General features: G+C 42.6%; 1 protein-coding gene across 1 annotated transcript; it reads left to right on the plus strand.

The window, feature by feature from the left end:
- Window positions 1-13,996: 13,996 nt before the first annotated feature.
- On the plus strand, window positions 13,997-14,677 carry LOC112106143 (oligodendrocyte transcription factor 3-like). The gene has a single exon (XM_024199235.2). The coding sequence runs from the start codon at window positions 13,997-13,999 to the stop codon at window positions 14,675-14,677; it is 681 nt and encodes a 226-aa protein (XP_024055003.2).
- Window positions 14,678-20,338: the final 5,661 nt, after the last annotated feature.

Genomic DNA, 20,338 nt, shown 5'->3' on the forward strand with positions numbered 1-20,338 from the left:
AAAGCTTGTCTCTCTCACCAACAGAAGTTGGTCCAATAAGAGATATTCCCTCACCCACCTTGTGTCTCTAACATCCTGGGACCAACACAGCTACAACAATACTGCATATGTGCTTTGAAGGTCATGGCCATTGTCCCTTGTATGCAGTGGGATGATGCGCATAACTAAAAACTTGTCAAAACCTCAGATCTCTTTATGTATTTCTTCACTTGCACTAATTTATTTGTGAAAGAGGAATAGATTCATACATAGGAACAACACTTTGATCCTGAAACATATGACTCTCATGAACTACCCTTCCCAAATCACAGGAATATAGGAATTATCATACCAGATCAGACTAGTGGGCCAACTAGTTCAGTATCCTGTCTCTGACAGTGGCCAGATGCTTCAGAGGAGGGTGCAAAAACTCCATCGTGGACATTTATGGAATAAACCATCCAGAGACGTTTCTTCTTAAATACTATCCATTATTGGTCGTCTTATGCATTGAAGTATAAAGTTTTATATCCCTTCTGAAAATAAATGGTATTCTTTGCTTCTTTTTTTTCTGGCTCAGTAACTTACTCGATATATTATCCTTTGTATAAAGTAGTTCTGTCTGAGTTCCCTAATTATTTAAAAATTAAGGAACTGATCCTCTACCCTTACTCACTAGAGTAGTCCCAATGGGACTATTTACATGAGTAAGCTGAAGGATCAGTCCCTCCATTTCCTGGGTTGTAGATTTTTGTCCTGTGGGGGAAAAATATCTCTATATACCTTTCAGAAGTTTGAAAACAAGGACTCTGGCCCACCCTAACTCAGTGCCTCAAGAAGGAGTAGGGGTCATAATGATTCCAGGGACCCTCTCTTTTTTTGTCTTCTTTTTATTTGTTTAAAATTATAAAATGTTCACATTTTAGCTGCCTATAAATTCTGCATTCACTCTTGTAGTTGAGAAAGCAAGCAGGCACCTCCTAGGCTGCATAACCACTCCATGAATGGCCTAAAGAGAATGCAGTGTTGCATCCACGTCTGCGCTTCCTCCTTCTCTGTCTGGAAAGCCAAATGTCTCTTACACAACACCTTCAGCCATGACAGTGCCATCCCTGAAGCCCTACAACTTAACCATCCTTCATCTCGCCAACGACTAAACTGGACACAATTTTGACTGGTAAGAGGAGCCACTGATTTTCTGTTCAGGTTTTAATGAACACATTATTGTTATTATTGTTTTTATTATTATTCATTTATAAAATACCAACAATTTGCTATACAAATAATAAGTAGTGGGCCAAATCCTGGCCCACAGTGCTGCTTTGCACTGTTCCGGGGGTGCAAAGCAGCTATCAAACCAGTTAAACTGATTTACCCTGGCATAAGGGGTGAGGCTGGGGGAAATTAAGGTGTGGCCAGTGCACTGCTGTGCCCTGGAATGGTCACTTTGCAATTGGTGCAGCTGGTAGGCTTGAGGCTGCTCTAAATTCCTCCTTGGGACTGGACAAACAACCTGAAGACAAGGACGATGCAAAGATGGCATTACAGGCCCCAGCCCTATTAGCAACAACCATTACAAATGGTTGGTTCTGAGGATCTGTCCTATTTAGTTAATTACAGTCTGAATGGGAAATCAGTGACACCTCCTACCAATTAAAGAGCATCATTAACAGGCTCCAAGCCTCCAAATAGTATCAGACTCTTATTCAAATGTTTATCAGCTTTCTCTACTAGCTAAGCTGTAGTTCACTTTGTACAGAGGTCTGTTGGGAAGCAGAAGGTTAAATACCACAGTAATGGGTGCAGCATATGGACCTAGATAGAAGGTCCTGGTTTCTATTCACAATAACTCATATAGATGGTTGGCTGTTGATCTTCTGTCTATATGTACAAAGGCCTAAGTGTGCTGTCTCGACTTCAGCCCTTGCTGCTCTGCAAAAAAATCTTTCCAAATGAGGCATCAGCATTCTTAACCCTTCCATTATTTACTTTGGCTACTTTTCAAATGTTTCCTTTACCACCAATCTGTTATTACACACTCTTTATTTAGAAATACAATGGATTTTAATACAAAAAGTTTTATGAAAATAGAGCTTGTAAAGGAGAAAGCTTTACTCTTCTGTGATCCTATCTCGGGAAGTGTAAAATGTGCCATATCTTCATGAAGGCTAGATGAAAATTCATAAGATTGGTGGCAAAATAGTTGATCAGTGGAGCCAACTGAATCCACACAGCATAAATCTTAGGTCTGTAATATTACAACAAAGCTGGATCCCTATTAATCTTCACCCAAAGGGAGGTACAGAATACCCATTGTCCAAAAAGAAGTCTACCAGATCTTCTGGCCAGCCGCGTTGCTGCAAAGTGCAGCCGACTAGAATTATGGTCTCTAAATTTGTTAGACACCAGATTTTCAGAGTCTGAGCGCCTCCTCAGTGTTACTGTGCTGGTAGTCTGCATTCCATAAAAGTAGACTCACTGCCCCCAAACCAGTCAGCCTTCCTTCTGACCCAGGAGGCATTGTTTCTGGGTGTTCATTCAGGACAAATAGACTAGTTGTTTGAGAACTTCAGATGGAAAATTCTTCTCTGAAAAATCATATAATTATCCTGGAAATCTGATAATGGGATGGGAGATTGTTGTCCTAAAAGGTTTTGGAGCACTCACGAACCAATCTGAGGGCAAATGTTAATTGGTTTATATATGGAATAGCTTCCGTCATACTTAAATTCTTCCCTACTTACAGGATTGTTCTAAGTCTAATGCAAAATGTTTGGATTGTCTCCTCCCTCTTCTATATTAACTATCTTGCTAGTACCCACTGTGTCTATTCTAATGCTGATGTGCTCTGCCCTGTCTCTAATCTAGATGATTATTCTTCCTGGTGCTCTGTGTGTTAGTTATTAACAGTCATCCTCTCCCAGCATGGCAGAGTGGTACATTAACTAGCTTGGTTTAGAACTATAATGGAAAAGAACATCGAAACTTTCTCTCCTGTGAAAATCTACATGCTCCACACTGCAATTAGAATGAATCAGTCTGTGACCTTCTATGACCTCTTTATAACCTTTCAACTCTACCTGCTAATAACTCATCATTGACTTAAATTTATTTTAATATTCCCAACAATGTATGACCACATATAACTGCTTTGAAACCTATTACCATCTCCAATTTCCAAACATTTAGTAGTGTTTTGTAATATAAAATAAACATATATTCTAAAACTACAATATAAAAGCTTTAATTCTATCAAGGAGCTTTGATTCAAATATTTTTGTTATTTATTATGTCTTTAGGAATCCTCAGTGAAACTACAGACTCTACACGCTTTACACTCCATTCTATTAAAAATACATTAATTAGTATATTTTGGTTTTGCAGTAAGAGTTACTAAGAGAGTCTGGAAGAAAAATAATAAGTGAGTTTATGAAGAGGGATACATATATTTGTACAAACAGGCAGGAGATAATTTCACTTGAGTCTAGTGGCATAGAAACTCTGCCCTTCCTCCCCCCAAGACTCTCCACCAGGCTATCACATTACAAACATTACACCATCAGATTAAACTTTCACTGGCTGATTGTACCCCTAGAGAACACAGTTTCCATCAGATTAACACTCTTGGTGGTGGTGCAATCACTGCAATATATTTTAACATTTCAAAAGCACCCCATGATTTATGAAAGATGGGTTCACTCATGCAGTAGGAAACCTTTTTACACTTTACTAATTACAAGCCCAAGCAACATATACTGTAGATCCATGCTAGCAACAAAGGTGAAAGATACTTGCACATGCTTTGAAGAAAGTATGTATCATTTTATTTTGATCTTGTCAGATCTCAAAGCAAAGTATGTTTAGGGCTGGTCAGTATTTGGATGGGAGATTTACAAGGAAAACCCAGCCATGGTGCTCCAAGAAACAGATTTAGTGATTCAGTAAGTGGCACTCTTTGTACTTAGGGTTCAGTTCTACATTCTTTGTGCACCCTAAACTCCAAAGAGAGCAATGCAGGATCAAGCGCTGAGTCAATACGGAATGAAGCCTTTAGCCTGGTGCTAGTGGTTACTCCATTGTTGGAAATGCCTTATTTCAGATGAGAAGCAAAACTGGGTTCCTGTGTGTGGTTATGAAAATTACTATTTATTATTAAAATTCCATTGCATTTTTGCAAGAGAAGAGGTGTTAAGCACAGTGTCCTCATCAAATGCAAGTTTGGGGGTCATATCCTCAGTTGGTGTAAATTTACATAACTCCGTTGAAGCCAGTGGAGATGTGACAAGTTACATCAGTTGAGGATCTTGTCCTGGATCTCTACTGTACAATTTCCCTACTTAAATCTCTCTACAATATTATTTGGATAGTGTTCTTCACTTGCTGTCCTAAATTGTCAGGTAGTGTTGCTCTGCACTGTTAAACAGCTGCAAAGTTCCACTCCAAAAGTGACTGCATTCATTGATGGGTGAAGTGACCCCTATGTAATTTGATTTTTAAAAAGCTTTGGGATTCTTCAGGCTGAAAAGCATTTTCTATACATCAGACATTATTTTATTCCTTTCTCTTTTCTACAGTATATATTTTAAAAATAGTTTAAAATCATAAAACCAGCATCAAGATTTTCAACACTCCACCACAGGTGCTCTTTTCTATTCTTTTTAAACACTGCTTTGTGTTAGGCAGGGGCAGACGTCTCTGATTCTCAGAATCAGTCATTGTTAACAACCAGTTTTGCCTAACTCATGCACTAACAAGCTCTTTATTAAATGCCATTCATGATCAATTTCTGGGGAGTCAGAGCTTAATTATATGGAGATTCATACTGCCTGTCTCCAGAAATTAGCTTCAGTATTTACAGGTCTGCTTCAGTCAATAATTGGGGCTGTCTCTGCAGGAACATTCTCTGCTTGATACCAGTTGCAGCACCATTATTTTCTGTCTTTTAATTGCATTTCTGGAGTCCTGCTTATCCAGGATGGATTCCACTTTGTCTGCAGTGTTTCATCTGCCCAGCAGTGAACCTGCACAGTTTAGTGATGTAGTTTCTAGGTTTTCTTTTTGCCAAATCATCATTGGTGCCCTTCCCTTCATTTTTAAAATTGTCTAAACTCAGTTAGGGACTCAAAGGACTTGATCCTGCTCCATTAAAATCAACAGGATTTTTTCTGTTGACTTGAAAGGGAGCAGGATCATGCCCAGGGTGAGCAAATTATTTTAAATCAATGTAGCTCAGCTAGCGAGGGACACTATGGGAGAGCTACTACCACTGATCTGTCTCTGCCACTCCCAAACTGCATCTTTCTGTCCTGGAATTTAGGGTATGTCTACATAGGAAATGGAGGTGTGATCGCAGCACAGTTAGGATACCCTCACTAGCTTTAATCTACCTAATGTGGGTAACAATAGTAGTGCAGCCATGGTGGCCCTGGCTTCAGCATGGGCCAGCTGCCCCAATACAGGCCTCCGGGGCATGTTCTCAGGTTGCTAGTCTGCACTGAATTCTTTGCTGGGGGGGTGGGTTAGCTTTGCTACTACTGTTCCCTGTGCTAGCTAGATTACATGGTATGCTACCAGTGCTAGAATCACACCTTCATTTTCTGTGAATCTTCTAATGCTCAGTTCCAGTCCTCTCTGGCCATGCTACAACAGTGGCACCATGGTATGAGGACAGAATAGTTTCTTGAATAACTGAATCAACCTGTACATTAACAAAATAAAGCAAAATATGAAGAATGAGTACGTAGAATGAGGCAGTCATACATGCCTGGGCCAGTGTCTAAACTGAGTAATTTTTGCATGGAGTAGTGAAGGGATACATCCTTTATAGGGAGCTCTCTTGGTTTTGACCATATTACATGCATTTTAAATACGGTGGAGTCCAAAGGCAAAAATTACTCTTCAGGACTACACTAAAAGTCATTAGGCAGAATGATCATGAGATGATGTCAGACATTTTAAGGATGCCTCATTCATGGATATCAGAAGTCGATGTGTCTCCAAAATCAGTTAAAATAGAGCTTTCCTCATCAGATCCATTTATCTCAGGCTCACTTTTCCCTAGCTCTGAATCTGATCCTCCCTTGGCAAAGTGCAGGAAAGTGTTTCAAGAGAGAGGAAAGAAGAGGTTTGCAAAGTGAGAAACTGAGCCCCACAGAAATGCTAATTTTATAGGCAAGCCATGAGGCCACTTAAAATGAAAAAAGGCTATTTTATTGCAAAACAGTAATAAGGATGTCTGACAATAAATGGGGAGTTCTTTTCCCCACAAAACAGATAGGAATTGCCCTAACAAAAGATAATTGTGGTAGGCCAGTTGGTTAAAGAATTGTTAATCTATTTCTTGCCTCAGAGCCTCCTTGTGTTGGCAGGAAAACTGACACCAGCCCCTTCTCCAGCCATTACATGCCTCTTGCATGACTTTCTTTGCGAGAGTTACCCTGTTCTCCTGGTTGTGTTTGATTTAAAAGAAAGGGTATATGCCAGAAGGGGACACGCAGCAGGGAGTCGTATGTCTTCATTCAGCCATTCAGCTTTGACAGTAGCCAGCCAGTTTACAGCAGCAGCCATCAGGGAATACAAGGTCTTTGTTAGCCTGATACAGCCATATAAGAGCTCATTAACTACTTCATCCACAGTTGGGCTAGTTTTAAGGAATTTCTCTCATTTGTGTTTCCTTTTGTTAATTTCCCTCTTCAGTCCTCATTCGCAATGAACTGGGAGCCACTGCAGTATCTGGCTCCATTTCCCCAAACGGGGAGGGCACTATGGTTGTCAGGTTGTTAACTAGAGAGGCCAGGTGAGTGAGGGAGTGTCCTTTATTGGACTAACTTCTGTTGTTGAAAGAGACATGCTTTCCAGCTTCACAGCCCTCTTCTTCGATTGTTAACTGGCAGCCTGACTCAGAATACCCATGCAACATTTTACCTCTTCCCTTGGCAGCATATGAAGCCCAGTCTGTGAACTACTTGGAAATTTCTGTTCTTACTCCAGCATGTAACAGGTTGGGTTAGGTCCCAGGCAGGATTTAGTGAAAAAAGAGATTCTTTTTGAAGCATTTCATTTTGCTTGTTTTGTAGAAATGAAAGAGTTGTGCCTTCACACTGCTATAGAATGCATAGTCTCTGAGGAGGATCTTCTGGAGAAGAGCAGAGATGCCAAGCCAGCAACATGGACAGCACAATTCTTTTGGCACATGTTCAGTAACATTCTTCCCTCCACAGGGATCCCAAAACAACCAGAAATGAGTTGGTATTCTGAGTCCTGTTCCTAGGGGAAGAATATCCCCACATTACAGAACCACCATCAAAATTGCTATCAGTAACCATTATTGTTAGGTTCAGCAGAGTGGCCAAGAACTGAATGGGGATGGAAACTGAACTAGTATCTTATTCTGACCCCAGAGTTGAGCTCTGCAGGTCAAAGTTGAGGCATATTGATGTGGCTACATGAGGAAGATTGCACTGCTGCTGCCTTTGCTGCACGAGTTCTGTGAACAGAAAAATTAAGTCTCCTGGAGTCTCTCACACCTTTCACAGACACTAAACTTGCTCAAATGAACTAAAACATGGAAATTGTTACTGTTCTAAAAAAAGAAAATGGAAGCAACTCTAATGGCCCAATGCTCATTCCCTCATGTTTTGTCACTGTTTCTCTGGAAGCCAGAATGAAACTTTCAGGAGCTAGAACAGAATAATTTGAGCAGTGGTTTCCTCAGCTGTGGAATTCATTGCCACAAGAGATCAGAATGAGCCCTTGCTTGACTCCTTTCATAGCACAACGAAAAACCCACCTTTCCATACAAGTCTTCCTGTAGTAATAAGGGCTGAAGAACAATCTGTTGTCACTTTTTTATGGATAGATGAAGATTTATACCAGCCATCTCTGAGCTGCAGTGGCTGGATCAAGGGTGAATGTGGGGCAGACATTTATTGTAATTGTTAATTTTGTATTTACATCTCAATACCAGGGGGAAGGATCCACTGCAGGGCAGCAAGAGTAAAAGAATGAGGGTTGAAATAATATAATAGGTTAGTTTCTGCCTTTTAGTCCCTGACACTGCAACATCCACAGTCTACTCAGTCTTGGTTCATTAGATTCTGAGTTCTTTCAGAGAGTACAATCAAAAGGGCTCATCTACCTGACTTGAGTGGATGTTACAATTCATTACCTCTCTGTTCAAAGGGAGTCAAGGGGAAATTCCAGATTGCGTCTGGAGTAAATTCACCTAATTTAATTCTAGCAGAGAACATCATTCTTCTACCCACAGTCCTCAAGGGTATCGCCAGCCCCAACTCTGTTGAGTACATCTTCAGGCACAGGGTCTCAATGCCAACAGGTACATGCTGTTGGAAATACAACTGTTAGGAATCAGAGAATTGTAGGACTGGAAGGGACCTGGAGAGTTCTTCTAGTCCAGTCCCCTGCACTCAAGGCAGGACTAAGTTGAAATCATATAATAGGTTAGTTTCTGCCTTATAGTCCCTGACACTGCAACATCCAGAGTCCTCTCATTCTTGTTTCATTAGATTCTGAGATCTTTGTGGGTTGAAATCATATAATAGGTTAGTTTCTGCCTTTTAGAAAGCAGGGGGTTTGGAGTGGTCTCTAGATGGGAGCTCTGAGGAGTCCCACCATTTTCCCGTCTTTATGCCCTGTTCTTCCCAAAAGGTCCTAATATTGCTGTTGGACAATGAGAACAGGCCAAGAATCCCTTCAGATCCTACCAGAGGAGCTATGTTATAGAATTAGACAAGGTTTATTCTCCTACCTCCACTTGGAAAGTTCACTTTCAACTAAATATAATGTAATTAGACATTCTTCATGGTTCGAAGTCTCCAGAATTGTTTTAATGTATTTTGGAGGGGATATTTTATCTCCTGTGTGACTCCATTCCACTCTTCTCCAGAGCTGGGATTTCATATGGCCTGGAATCTCTTGTCTGAGTATTTCTGCAACACCAGGAGGATCTCTCAGAGCTGTAGGCTTAAAACAGCATACACTGACTGTCTATGGACAACTTTGTGCACCCTACAGTTGCTAGAGTTAATTGTTTAACAAAAGTATGGTTGACCACCAACACACCATGTTTGTACAGGGATGACCTTAGGTCACTGATATGCAGAGGATGATGGGCATAGCATGACCAATGACAAAGGACAGATGTCAGAACCAAGATCCTTAACTCACAGATGTGTTGATTTCATTGTGCACAGGTTGCTAGGACAAGTGCGATCAAGTGATGTTAATGAGCTGAAAGGAAAGACGACTCCAAGCACAAGAACACACATGAAAGAACGAGGAAGGAGTTTGGCGGTGTGTATCCAGGGCAGTTTGGGGAGCTTAATCTGGCGCAATAACTCAGCTCCTTTTGTCAAAGGCCACATGAAACAAAACACTTTGCTCATATGGGCCTGATTCTGCAACTTCTAATTATGCAGAATAGTTCTTACTTGTGCAAGTAGGTCTTACTTATGTGAGACTAGTCAACATGAATAAGGAGTGCAGAATCAGACCCTCTATTCTGACTTTCTCCTTATATCAGCACCATAGAACTGACTTATATTCTTCATCTATGGAAGCTAAGTCTCCTCAATGGGATGAATCCATGAAAGACATAACTGGGGAGAAAGGCTTCACTTTAAATATTTGACAGACTACATTTCCTTCTTTTTCATTATCTATTTTCAAAATGTAACAAATAGCTCCAATGATAATTCCTGATTGTTTTATATTTACTGAAAAACAGCACTTAATAAATACAGATATATCTAAGTGGGTTTTCTATAAGAAGTGTAACCAAAAAGCGTCCTCAAAGCTATGCATTAAAAGTCTAAAAGGTATCTAAGAACTGAATAACTCTGGGTTTTAGAAATGGTATATAGAGTTTTGCATTCATTATGTCACTGGTTCACATATGGCCTGGGTCAGTAGTGATTTCAACTTATCATTGAATTGCTATCCAGTGACCTGTATGAAACGAGTTGGTGGCTTCAGTCCAGTTACCAGTGGACAGGTGGCCACATCACAAAAATTACCAACACATTTAGCAGTGATTGGCCCTGTTGCTGGAAGTCTCATCTGAAAAGTAAGGATTTAATGGACCATGGATGGCTCATAAACTAATTAAAGGGATACTACCCAATTAATATACACCCCAATATCACATCAGCTGGTTCCCCTGCACTCATGAGCTTTCCTTTCATTTTGATCTGTTCTATCAGCTTTTCTTGGGATCCTTACCTGGAATGGATTTGAAATATATTTTGAATTACCAGTGTAGCCTTTTGGTATGTCCAGCTTTCGGAATCTTTGCTTTATTTCTTTGTTACTTGTCTGATCTTGTTTTGTTTTTTATACCTTAATTAGGCTTGTATATCACTCCATATTTCACATGCCCACAAAGCAGCTGTGTGAAATACACCCTGGGCTTTCAGAATCCCCACCTGTAAACCAAGTTTAGTCATTACAAATCAAAATGAAAGGGAGAAATAAAACCTTTGGAAGGAGAGAAATTCAACTTCTAAATAACCATGAAATTTCTCTTTATACATTAATGACTGCTTCCAAGAGGGCCAATAAAGTCTTTTGTCAGCAGCCCAAAAGCGCCAAGATCTTTGATGTGTATTTGTGTAGGTCATGTATTTAAAGGGGACACCCAGAAAATCTGTGCTGGCAAAATTCTTCCTTACAGACTTTGCAAGAATAAAATTGAAATCTGTGGTCCTGTTTTATCTTTGGTGTCACCCAATGAAGTGAATTGAATTACATCGGGGATGAATTTGGCCCATTTTGTTTTAGGTTTAGGAAGGATCTAAGCTCAGGGTGTTCAAAGTGAACTCAGCAACAAGCTAATCTCTGGTTTATCATTGACAATCCTCTGACCTTACTAGTCCTGACTGAACTCAGGAGAAAGGCTTGATATAAATAGAAAGATATAGGATTAAAAGCTTCCAGCTACCTTTCTTAGTCAAAGCTTCATGCAAGGTGAGCCCCTAAATCTGTGTTGTTTTGTTTTTTAATGGACAAGGTTTAGATAGTTTACTTTCTGTGTAATATGTCCTCTTCCAATAAACTAAAATCTTCCAAATGATTCCTAAAGAGGAGCTGTAAGATCCTGAACGTGCAGAGATGCTTAGAAAAGGGTAAAAGTGGCCCCTGGTTCTTGGCCAGATCTGCTCCCTGTCTGTTATTCATGTCATATATGGGTCACACTTTATAGTATGATTCCATTTATAAATGGTTTACAAAGGGTTAATAAATGATTAATAGATGTTATAAGCACATTGCAAACATGAGTGGTATGTTTTATACATGGTTATAAGCACATCAATAAAGGTATTAGAGATTGTTTTAAACCATGGTTATTAGTAACGTATTGATATGTTGAACACTCTAATAATGGATTAATGATTTATTAAAACATCTATGAACCATTTATTAACTCTTTTTTTAACAGATCCTTAATATAAAATATGACCCCGATATGCTTAGTGTACTAATAAGAAGATTTTATTGTCTTCAGCACTCCAGAGCCAGTATACCATTGCTGCCAAAGAACAAGATGAATTCTGGTCTCCTTCCTGCAACATCAGCCAAAGTGGTAGCTGAATTCTTATTACAGAATCATTATTGTTGGTTCCACTTGATGATGATGTTCGAAGCCAAAGGAGCCCAGACTGATTTTCAGAGACCAGGCAACACTTTAAGTTATGGCCACTAGTAAGATTTGTTGTTGACTTGTCAAGTAATTGAATTTGATCCAGTGGGTCCTTGACAGGAAATAAACAATGGAGCACAAAGTTGCCGTTGCTTTTGCCATCACTTTTTGTGGCCATAACTATATGTATTATTCATTCATTCATCTGAATTAATTGATTGTAGAAGGTGCTGCTTTGAAAGCCCTGTAGACTGAAGTCCTCTATTAATTCACAGAAGAGGTTTAACCCTGTGCAAACTTCCCCACACGGCCCTGCTAATGGGCCGCAACCTACAAGGACCACTCCAAGGGATAGAAGGGACTTCAGTCTCCATTGCCATTCATTCCTTGAACTTTCTACTGAGGCTGCCAACTAAGATATGAATTAGTGACAGATACTGTGGAAATTTTTGTGATGTGGACACCTGTTCACTAAGAACTGAACTGAACTTGGTTTCACACAGGTCCCCAATTGCTTTCCAACCTCAAATGTTGACCTAAGGGTAAAAACAGGTTTTCTCTTGTAAAATGTTTGTAAGATTTTTTTTTTCTTCACGAAACTCCAAACCTATTGAACTTGACAAAGTGAACCTTGCAGCAAAGGAAAGGCAGCCAAATGGTCTAGTGGAAGGAACATGGGTTCTAGTCCTGGTTCTGCTGTCTGATCTTGGGTAAGCCTCTGTGCCTATTTCCCATCCTACTTTGTCTTGTAAGCATTTTGGGACTCGTTCTGTGTACGTACAGTGCCTACCACAATGGGGCCTCTAGGTGATACTGTAATTTAAATAATAATGAGAAGGGGATAGAGAGGGGAGAGGTGCCTGTTATAACACACATCTACTTCATGTGGGTGGTTTATTCTTTCCAAAGCAATAAACGTTCCGAGATTCCCTTACTTTCCCAGATGATACTGAGGCCCATCTTTACTGTCCCTTTTCTGTATTGCATGGAGGGACTCCAACAAACCCATTTATGGGTGAATTACTTTCCCGTCACTGCAAGCTCAATAAGAAAATTGGGTGTACCCCAGTGATGTATTCCTGTACATTTCAACAGCCGGACAGCTACTGCTGCATTCTACAACCCAAGCCAAGGGGAGTGAGAATAGACAGCATGAATGTGAGACATAACAAACCAGTTTTGACAGTGTTGTTGTTGCCCTGTTGGTCCCAGGACATGAGAGAGAGACAAGGTGGGTGAGGTAGTATTGTTTATCAGACCAATTTTTGCTGGTAAAAGAGACACACTTTTGAGCTACACAGAGCTTGTCTTTAAGTCTGGGAAAGGTAATCAGAGTGTCACAAGGTGGAACAGGTCCTTAAGTGATTGTTAACTGCCCATTTCATTTGGCATGGTCTCTTGCAACATGTGTTAACTTCATATGCTTAACAATCTGTTCCACCTTGTAATTAGTCATAACACTGATTATCTTTCCCAAACCGGAAGAGGAGCTCTCTAGCTCTATGTAGCTTGAAAGCTTGTCGCTTTCACCAACAGAAGTTGGTCCAGTAAAAGATATTGCCTCAGGCAACGAGGACACCATGGTGCCGTGTGACAGTCCCAAGTGCAGGAAGCCTCTGCTTTCCTGACTCTGCACAGCCATCCTCTCCAGGAGCACCCTTACCTTCTCTGGGGTGAAGAACTGTGCAGTTTAGAGGAAACAATGAAGACCCCTGCTCTGCTTTCCCAGCAAACAGTGGGCCAGGTCCCCAGCTGGGGTAAAGTGCCCTACCTCCCTGACGTCAATGGGCCTGCACCCACCCTCTGAGGCTCTGGCCCATGTTTCAGGACCAAGATACCCTTGTCCTATGCCCACCACGCCTTCCCCAGACACTGTGTGAGCTCTCAGGCTGCCCCCTGCCCTACTATCCCTGCTCACTTGACAAAAGCATTTTCTGGACCTTCCAGGCCCTGGTGCAGAGACTCTGGGCCAGATTCCACGGCTGGAGGACGAGGAGGACAATGGGCAGAGACCTCGCTGCCGCTGGTCGCGCTCTGCCCGCTGCATGCTCCGTGCTCCGGGGCGGATCAGACCCCTCCGCTGCAGAGAGTCAGCGGCGGGGGTGGTAACGGGGGAAAGTGGCGGCCCGGTAGCCGCCTTAGGGGACGAATCTCTTTGGTGATTGGGCGTCATTGTTCCCTTTGTGACTGGGGCTGTATAAATCACCGGCCCTGCAGGGAGCCCACGACACTCGCCCAGCCCACGCGGGGGACGGGGAGGCAGGGAAGTTTGTCTCCGACCCAGGGCACTCGGCCCCTTCTGGTCGCGCTGGGCAGTGGGGCTGCTGGGGGGACGCAGGTGGCAGCCCCTCTGGCTGCTCCATGGGTTCCGACGTGGCCTCCCCCTCCAGCAGAGCCTCGTCCCCAGAGCTGGAGGAAGCGGGCAGCCCCGAGCTCCTGTGTGAAGCCTTCCCAGCGGCTCGCCAGCAGGGGCCCGGGGCGCCCAGCCCCAGCGGCGGGGCCGGGGCCGGGGGGAAGCTGCGGGGCAGCAGGACGGAGCAGTCGGACGACCAGCGGCGGAAGGTGAACAGCCGCGAGCGCCGGCGGATGCACCACCTGAACCAGGCGCTGGACGGCCTGCGGGAAGTGATGCCCTACTCGCAGGGGCCGGCGGTGCGCAAGCTCTCCAAGATCGCCACCTTGCTGCTGGCCCGCAACTACATCCTCACGCTGAGCAGCTCCCTGCAGGAGATGCGGCGGCTGCTGAGCGAGCTCCACGCAGCGCCCCGCAGCCACCCGCTCCCCCAGGTCCGCCCCATGCCCCCCGCCGCCGGGGCGCAGAGCCTGCCCCCCTGGCCCTCCGCCTGCTCCGTGGCGGCCGCGGCTGGGTACCTGGGCTTCCGAGCGGCTCCGCAAGAGACTCACCGCACGGCAGCGGGGCCCCTGGGCCCCTTTTACAGACGCTACTCCGGCTTGCCCTGCCTCTGCTCCTTATGCCAGGCCGGGCCCCAGGAGCTGCCAAGAACGGCAGCCGCCCCGTCCTGCCTCCGGGCAAGCAAGTGAAGCCAGAGACTTCCCCTGGCCACACAGGAGACCCAACGCAAACAGCTCTGCGGGACTGCTACTGCTCTGACAAGGAGAGGGGGGCCTAGCGCTGTCCTTCCATTTCCAAACCGCGCCCGTCTCCTCCTGATCATGGAACTGACACTTAGCCCCACAAGACTCCCTGACATGCCCTGTAGCCAAACCTCCTTGTTCGTTTGTCATCGGTTGTTTGAGCCCAGTGTCTCCCTCCCGCTGCTCTGCCGGCAGCAGGAATCCTAGGACAGTTCCCAAGGCTGGTGAGACAAGAGTTTGATTCAGGTGCCATTCCGTTGTGACCTGTAGCTTTGCCTTTCTCGAGTAGCTGATGTGATGCAACGTACCTGGAATTTCATTTTTACTGAAAATAAACATAGGTCACCTTAGTCAATGGATTTGGCATACCGGTCTCCTATTTTGAAAGTTCCTTAGTTTCATTTGGGCTGGGAGGAAATGTTTCATTGAGAGAGAGAAGAATGGGGCGGATAGGCTGGGATAAGAGAGAAAAAGAGCTGAACGGTTTGGAAGAAAGTAAAACCAATTAGCCCAAAGTTTCCCATAGAGAAGCCTTGGGAATTTATATTAGATTTAATTTAAACAGTCCTGAAGGTTCTACTAAATGCTTTAACTCCATGATTGCTTATGATAGCTGTTAAAATAAACCTAAAATCAAACACAGGGCAAATGAATCTGACAGATATCCAAGCACCTCCCGATCCCACTTTAGCTAATCTTGAAGAATTACTACTTGTTGATAATGTTTTAGTGTTTATATTTCATTGTAAATATGCCATGCAAAGAACAGATTCCCTGCCAAGAAGAGTTTCCATTCTAAGGTGCATTATTTCAAGCACTCAGACAAAACTCAAATTATTTCAGTGTTAGGGAACGTCACAAAAAACGGGGGAGCTACAGTTTGGTGTTCTTTGGCTCAGAGTTACACGGAGAAATGTAGACTTTCTTGAGTATTAAGGGATTTTCCACAGTCTTTCAAACTCTTCTTGTTTCCTGATGTTTATCTTTCAGGTCAAGTCCTTTGAAGTGCTAGCACTGTATACATGTGTCCCATGCATGCGGAGTTCTGTAATCCAGGGAGCAAGTAATTGCTGTGTCATAGACAATTGTCATAAGACAATTGCTGTGTCTTAACATTTAGGGCTGGGTACAAGGGTATGGGCCTGGGGCAGTAAGTATTTTGGAGCTCAGACTTAGTATATGAACTCTTATGGGGTCAGGACAGGTGGTCAGATGCCTCACTGATGGGCATATAGTACCTAGATCAGGGGTTCTCAAACTGGGGGTCAGAACCCCTCAGGGAGTCACGAGGTCATTACATGGGGGGGTCGCGAGCTGTCAACCTCCACCCCAAACCCCGCTTGCCTCCAGCATTTATAATGGTGTTAAATATATTGAAAAGGGTGTTTAATTTATTAGGGGGGGGTCGTCACACTCAGAGGCTTGCGATGTGAAAGGGGTCACCAGTAAAAAAGTTTGAGACCCACTGACCTAGATAGACAGACTCCATGATGTGATGATTTATGCCTTCTGGCTACAGGTATTTAAATAGTAAATATTTGTTTAATTTTCAATAACTTTGGTGGGCAGAAGTACTGATCTACTTCGACTTTTACAATACACCTGACATGTTCAGAAGAAGATTTCAGATCAGGATTGCAGCTAGCAACCATGTTAGAAACATATTAGGACCTAGTCAACATGTAAGACTTATACCAGTGTAGCCATAATGGTTAGGAGTGTGATTTTTTTTAACAATAAAGCTGTGCCAGGATAGTGTAGATGCTATGGTGACCAGACAGCAAGTGTGAAAAATCGGGACGGGGTGGGGGGGTAATAGAAGCCTATATAAGAACAAGACCCAAAAATCAGGACTTTTCCTATAAAATCGGGACATCTGGTCATCCTAGTAGATGCCCTTATACCAGCATAAAAGTCCTTTTGGCAGAATAGCTTATGTCTCTTGGGCAACTGGTATAAACTATGCCGGCAGAAGCATATGCCGGTATAAACGGTGTCTATACTACGTGGGGTTGCCAGTACAGCTATACCGATATAGCTATACCAGCAAACTTTTCTAGGATTGCTAAGGCCGCCAAATCCACAGCCCAAACTCAGGGCACTGTAACCAAGGGAATTTTAGGAGTGGCATAAATCTGAAGCACTTTCCATTAAACACAGATACTCAGCTACAGGTCTGGAGAGGTTTCCCGTTTCTGTGAGGCGCTGTAGAATTACGGCTCTCCTATCAATCAAAGGGGTCAATATAAGATGCCTCCTGAAAATGCATTTAAGCTTCTTAGGAATCGGAGAAGAAAGGGTTAAATAATTTAAAAAAAACCTGTCAACTAAATACCTTCCTTCACACGATAACTATTTTCTTTATAAAAATGGCTTTGCAGTCTAATTACATGCTGCTGAAAAGGCCCTTGGAACTGCCTGACAGAGTATCTCATTGAGATATGCTCAGCTTCACTTTGGGACCCTCTAATCATCTCCTGAAATGCTCACAAAACACCCTGATGATTCAATTCTAACTACTATACATGCATCATATAATCATCTGTTATATTTCTGTAGCATCTTTCATCCTGAAGACTCCCAAACCACTTTACAAAAATATATAAACTATACATACATTGCACCCACCTCTGAAATTCAGCCATCTCTGGGGTAGAACAAGCAAGGTGTTTAACACTGAACAGGAGCGCTACATGACAGATTAGCAGGAAGTGCAGGAGATAGTCATGTGAAGTTACAGGGGGATTCAGGGAAGCAGACAGTAATTGCTTGATCTGGAATTTGACCAGGGTACTGGGATTAAACACTCCTACTCTTGCAGAAACGGGATTACAGGATAGCAGTTTTACATCTCATCTGTAAAGACATTCCTCCAGCAGGGCCCTTGATGCTGTTCTGGGCCATTGGTTTAATACTTACTCAAAGGAAACAATGCTTCATGTTGAATCACTAGCACCAAATCCTGCAAAACTAGATAGTTCTCACTATTACATACTACTATAATAAACATCAGAATACTATTTACTTAGGCCAACCCAGCATTGCATGAGATATAAAAGTATCATAACATAAGATGGCCATAAGGCCTTTTCCCACTTACTGTCTCCCGTTCATATATCACCGAAGAGAGAGTGATTTTAAAATACTGCTGCATTCAACGCTAATGATCCAAATCACCACACTTTACACTAGTGTTTTGGGCCACTACTGTACAACACTGCAGTACTGTTGTTGCGGGAGGGGTCTCCATGGAGTACAGAGAAGGGAGAAGTCTGGTGAAATTAAGGCAGAATTTGAACACTGTGGGGGCATTTCTGATTTAACACATTTTTGGAAATGAGTAGGTGTCGGGGTAGGAGTGGGCTAGGAGGAATTATACTGGTGTTCAAATCACTCCTGGCAAATATATACAATATTATGTAAATCTTTGTTTTGCAGCCATTTCCAATGCCCTTAGAGTCCATAATAGTTCTCCCACTCAAATGCTAATAGCCAAGGGGGTGTCTTAACATATCCTTTAGAACAGGTTTGATGGGTTTTCTCTGACTTTCATCGTGGTGTCCAGCTATTCTCCACTTTACTCTGGCTTCCCTACCCCACCATTATCCCTGGTGCTTAGTTTGTCTGATCCATGAGGATATGAGTGTCTTCCTTAGAAGCCCAAACAGATGCCACACACTGCATCTGAGAAGGAGTAATGTGGGATGACCTCTGTGGCTAGACTCCTTCTCCTCTAGATAGCACAGTCCTATGATATTGTCACCAGATTCCAATTTGTTGGGTGGAGCACAAGTTTCTGGGGAGAAGGCCACAGAAGTCTGGGGAGAAGGCCAAATGCTGTCATCTCATCTAGGTTTCTCAATGGGATTTTTCATAACTCAACCAATAAAATATGTAGTTTAAAAAACAAACAACTGTATTTGCTCCTGCTGTGTCATGGAGAAAAATACAATAGTCAAAGGTAACTAGGGGAAAGCCTCCACAGATTTATTTCCTTATTTTTAATATACTGAAGATGATAGGTGCTGAGCTGTCAGCTACAACATACGCAGCAACTGAGCAGGCTTCCTTCATGTGGTTCTTCATACTGTCCCACTAATGTGCTTTCATTCTGCAATGGAAGGATTGCCAATAGAGGTGAAATGGTATTTTTCTTCATGGCCCATTCAATTCTTGTCCCTGAGAATGACAACAAGGGTTCTCATTTGGGGGAGTGGTAACTAATGAAGAGGACAGATCGCTGATTCAGAGCAATCTGGATCAGTTGATAAACAGGGCGCAAGCAATGTATGTTTTAATAAGGTTAAATATAAAGGTATACATCTAGGAACAAAGAATGTAGGCCATAGTTACACAGTGCGGGACTCTATCCTGGGAAGCAGTAATTCTGAAAATGATTTGGGGGGAGGGAAATCATGGTGAACATGAGATCTCAGTGTGATGCTGTGGCCAAATGGGTTAATGATATCCTTGGATGCATAAACAGGAATCTCAAGTAGGAATAGAGAGGTTATTTTACTTGTGTGTTTGGCACCGGTGCAACTGTTGCAGAAATATTACGTCAAGCAGTTCTAGTGTCCACAAGTCAAGAAGGATGATGATAAATTGGTTCAGAGAGAAGGTTAAGAGTGACTTGATCACAGTCTATAAATACTTACATGGGGAACAAGTTTGTGATAATGGGCTCTTCAATCTAGTAGAAAAAAAGGTATAATAGCTGGAAGTTGAAGTTAGATAAATTCAGATTGGAAATAAGACATACATTTTTAACAGTGAGGGTAATTAACCATTGGAACAATTTACCAAGGGTCGTGATGGATTCTCCATCACTGGCAATTTTTAAATCAAGACTGGATGTTTTTCTAAAAGACCTGCTCTAGGAATTATTTTGGGACTGTTCTATGGTTGTGTTATACAGGAGGTCAGACTAGATGATCAGAATGGTCCCTTCTGGCCTTGGAATCTCTGAATCAATCTCTGTGGTGGTCATGAGCACATGTCCACTAGCAATGGTTCTGAGACCCGATTCATTCCGGCACAGATCCACCAAACAGCCAACAGCTGGTAATAACTCAGTAACTATTGACATATACTGTCTTCAGACCAGCATCCTAGAAGAGGAGACTCCCTAGCCAATTTATCTATTTCCTGAGTCAGTCAGCCACCCAAACCCGGTATTGGATTATTGGTTGTTTAAGTGCCAACATATTCAGTGCTATACAGGACGGAAGAATAAAAACAGTCCCAGTACCAGATAGCCTCTGGGGTTTCTTTTACCTTGGCCAAGATATAGAAGTTATAGCGAAAAAAGCATGTCTTTTAATTACTATTAATGTTATCTTTACTTCAGATTCTTCAGGTCACTGCCATATCCCTGAGCTCAGGACCTCATTTGTCTGGAAGAAAATCTAGCTAGTGCTGGAAAAGCTGGTTTTGAGAACTGACCAAACTTCATGCCTTGATTACAGAGACTTCTGCTTCAACTCAATGGTTGGGGGTGGGAAGGAAAGAGAAAAACCTGCTAATGATGGACTGGGGACAATGGTTATTTGCAGGGCTCATGTATCATACAAGCAACAACTGTTTCCAAAAAGGCTTCATTTTTAT

Source organism: Terrapene carolina, unplaced genomic scaffold (assembly GCF_002925995.2).
Source record: "Terrapene carolina triunguis isolate 2854851 unplaced genomic scaffold, T_m_triunguis-2.0 Scaffold236, whole genome shotgun sequence".
In the NCBI taxonomy this organism is placed as follows: Eukaryota; Metazoa; Chordata; order Testudines; family Emydidae; genus Terrapene; species Terrapene triunguis.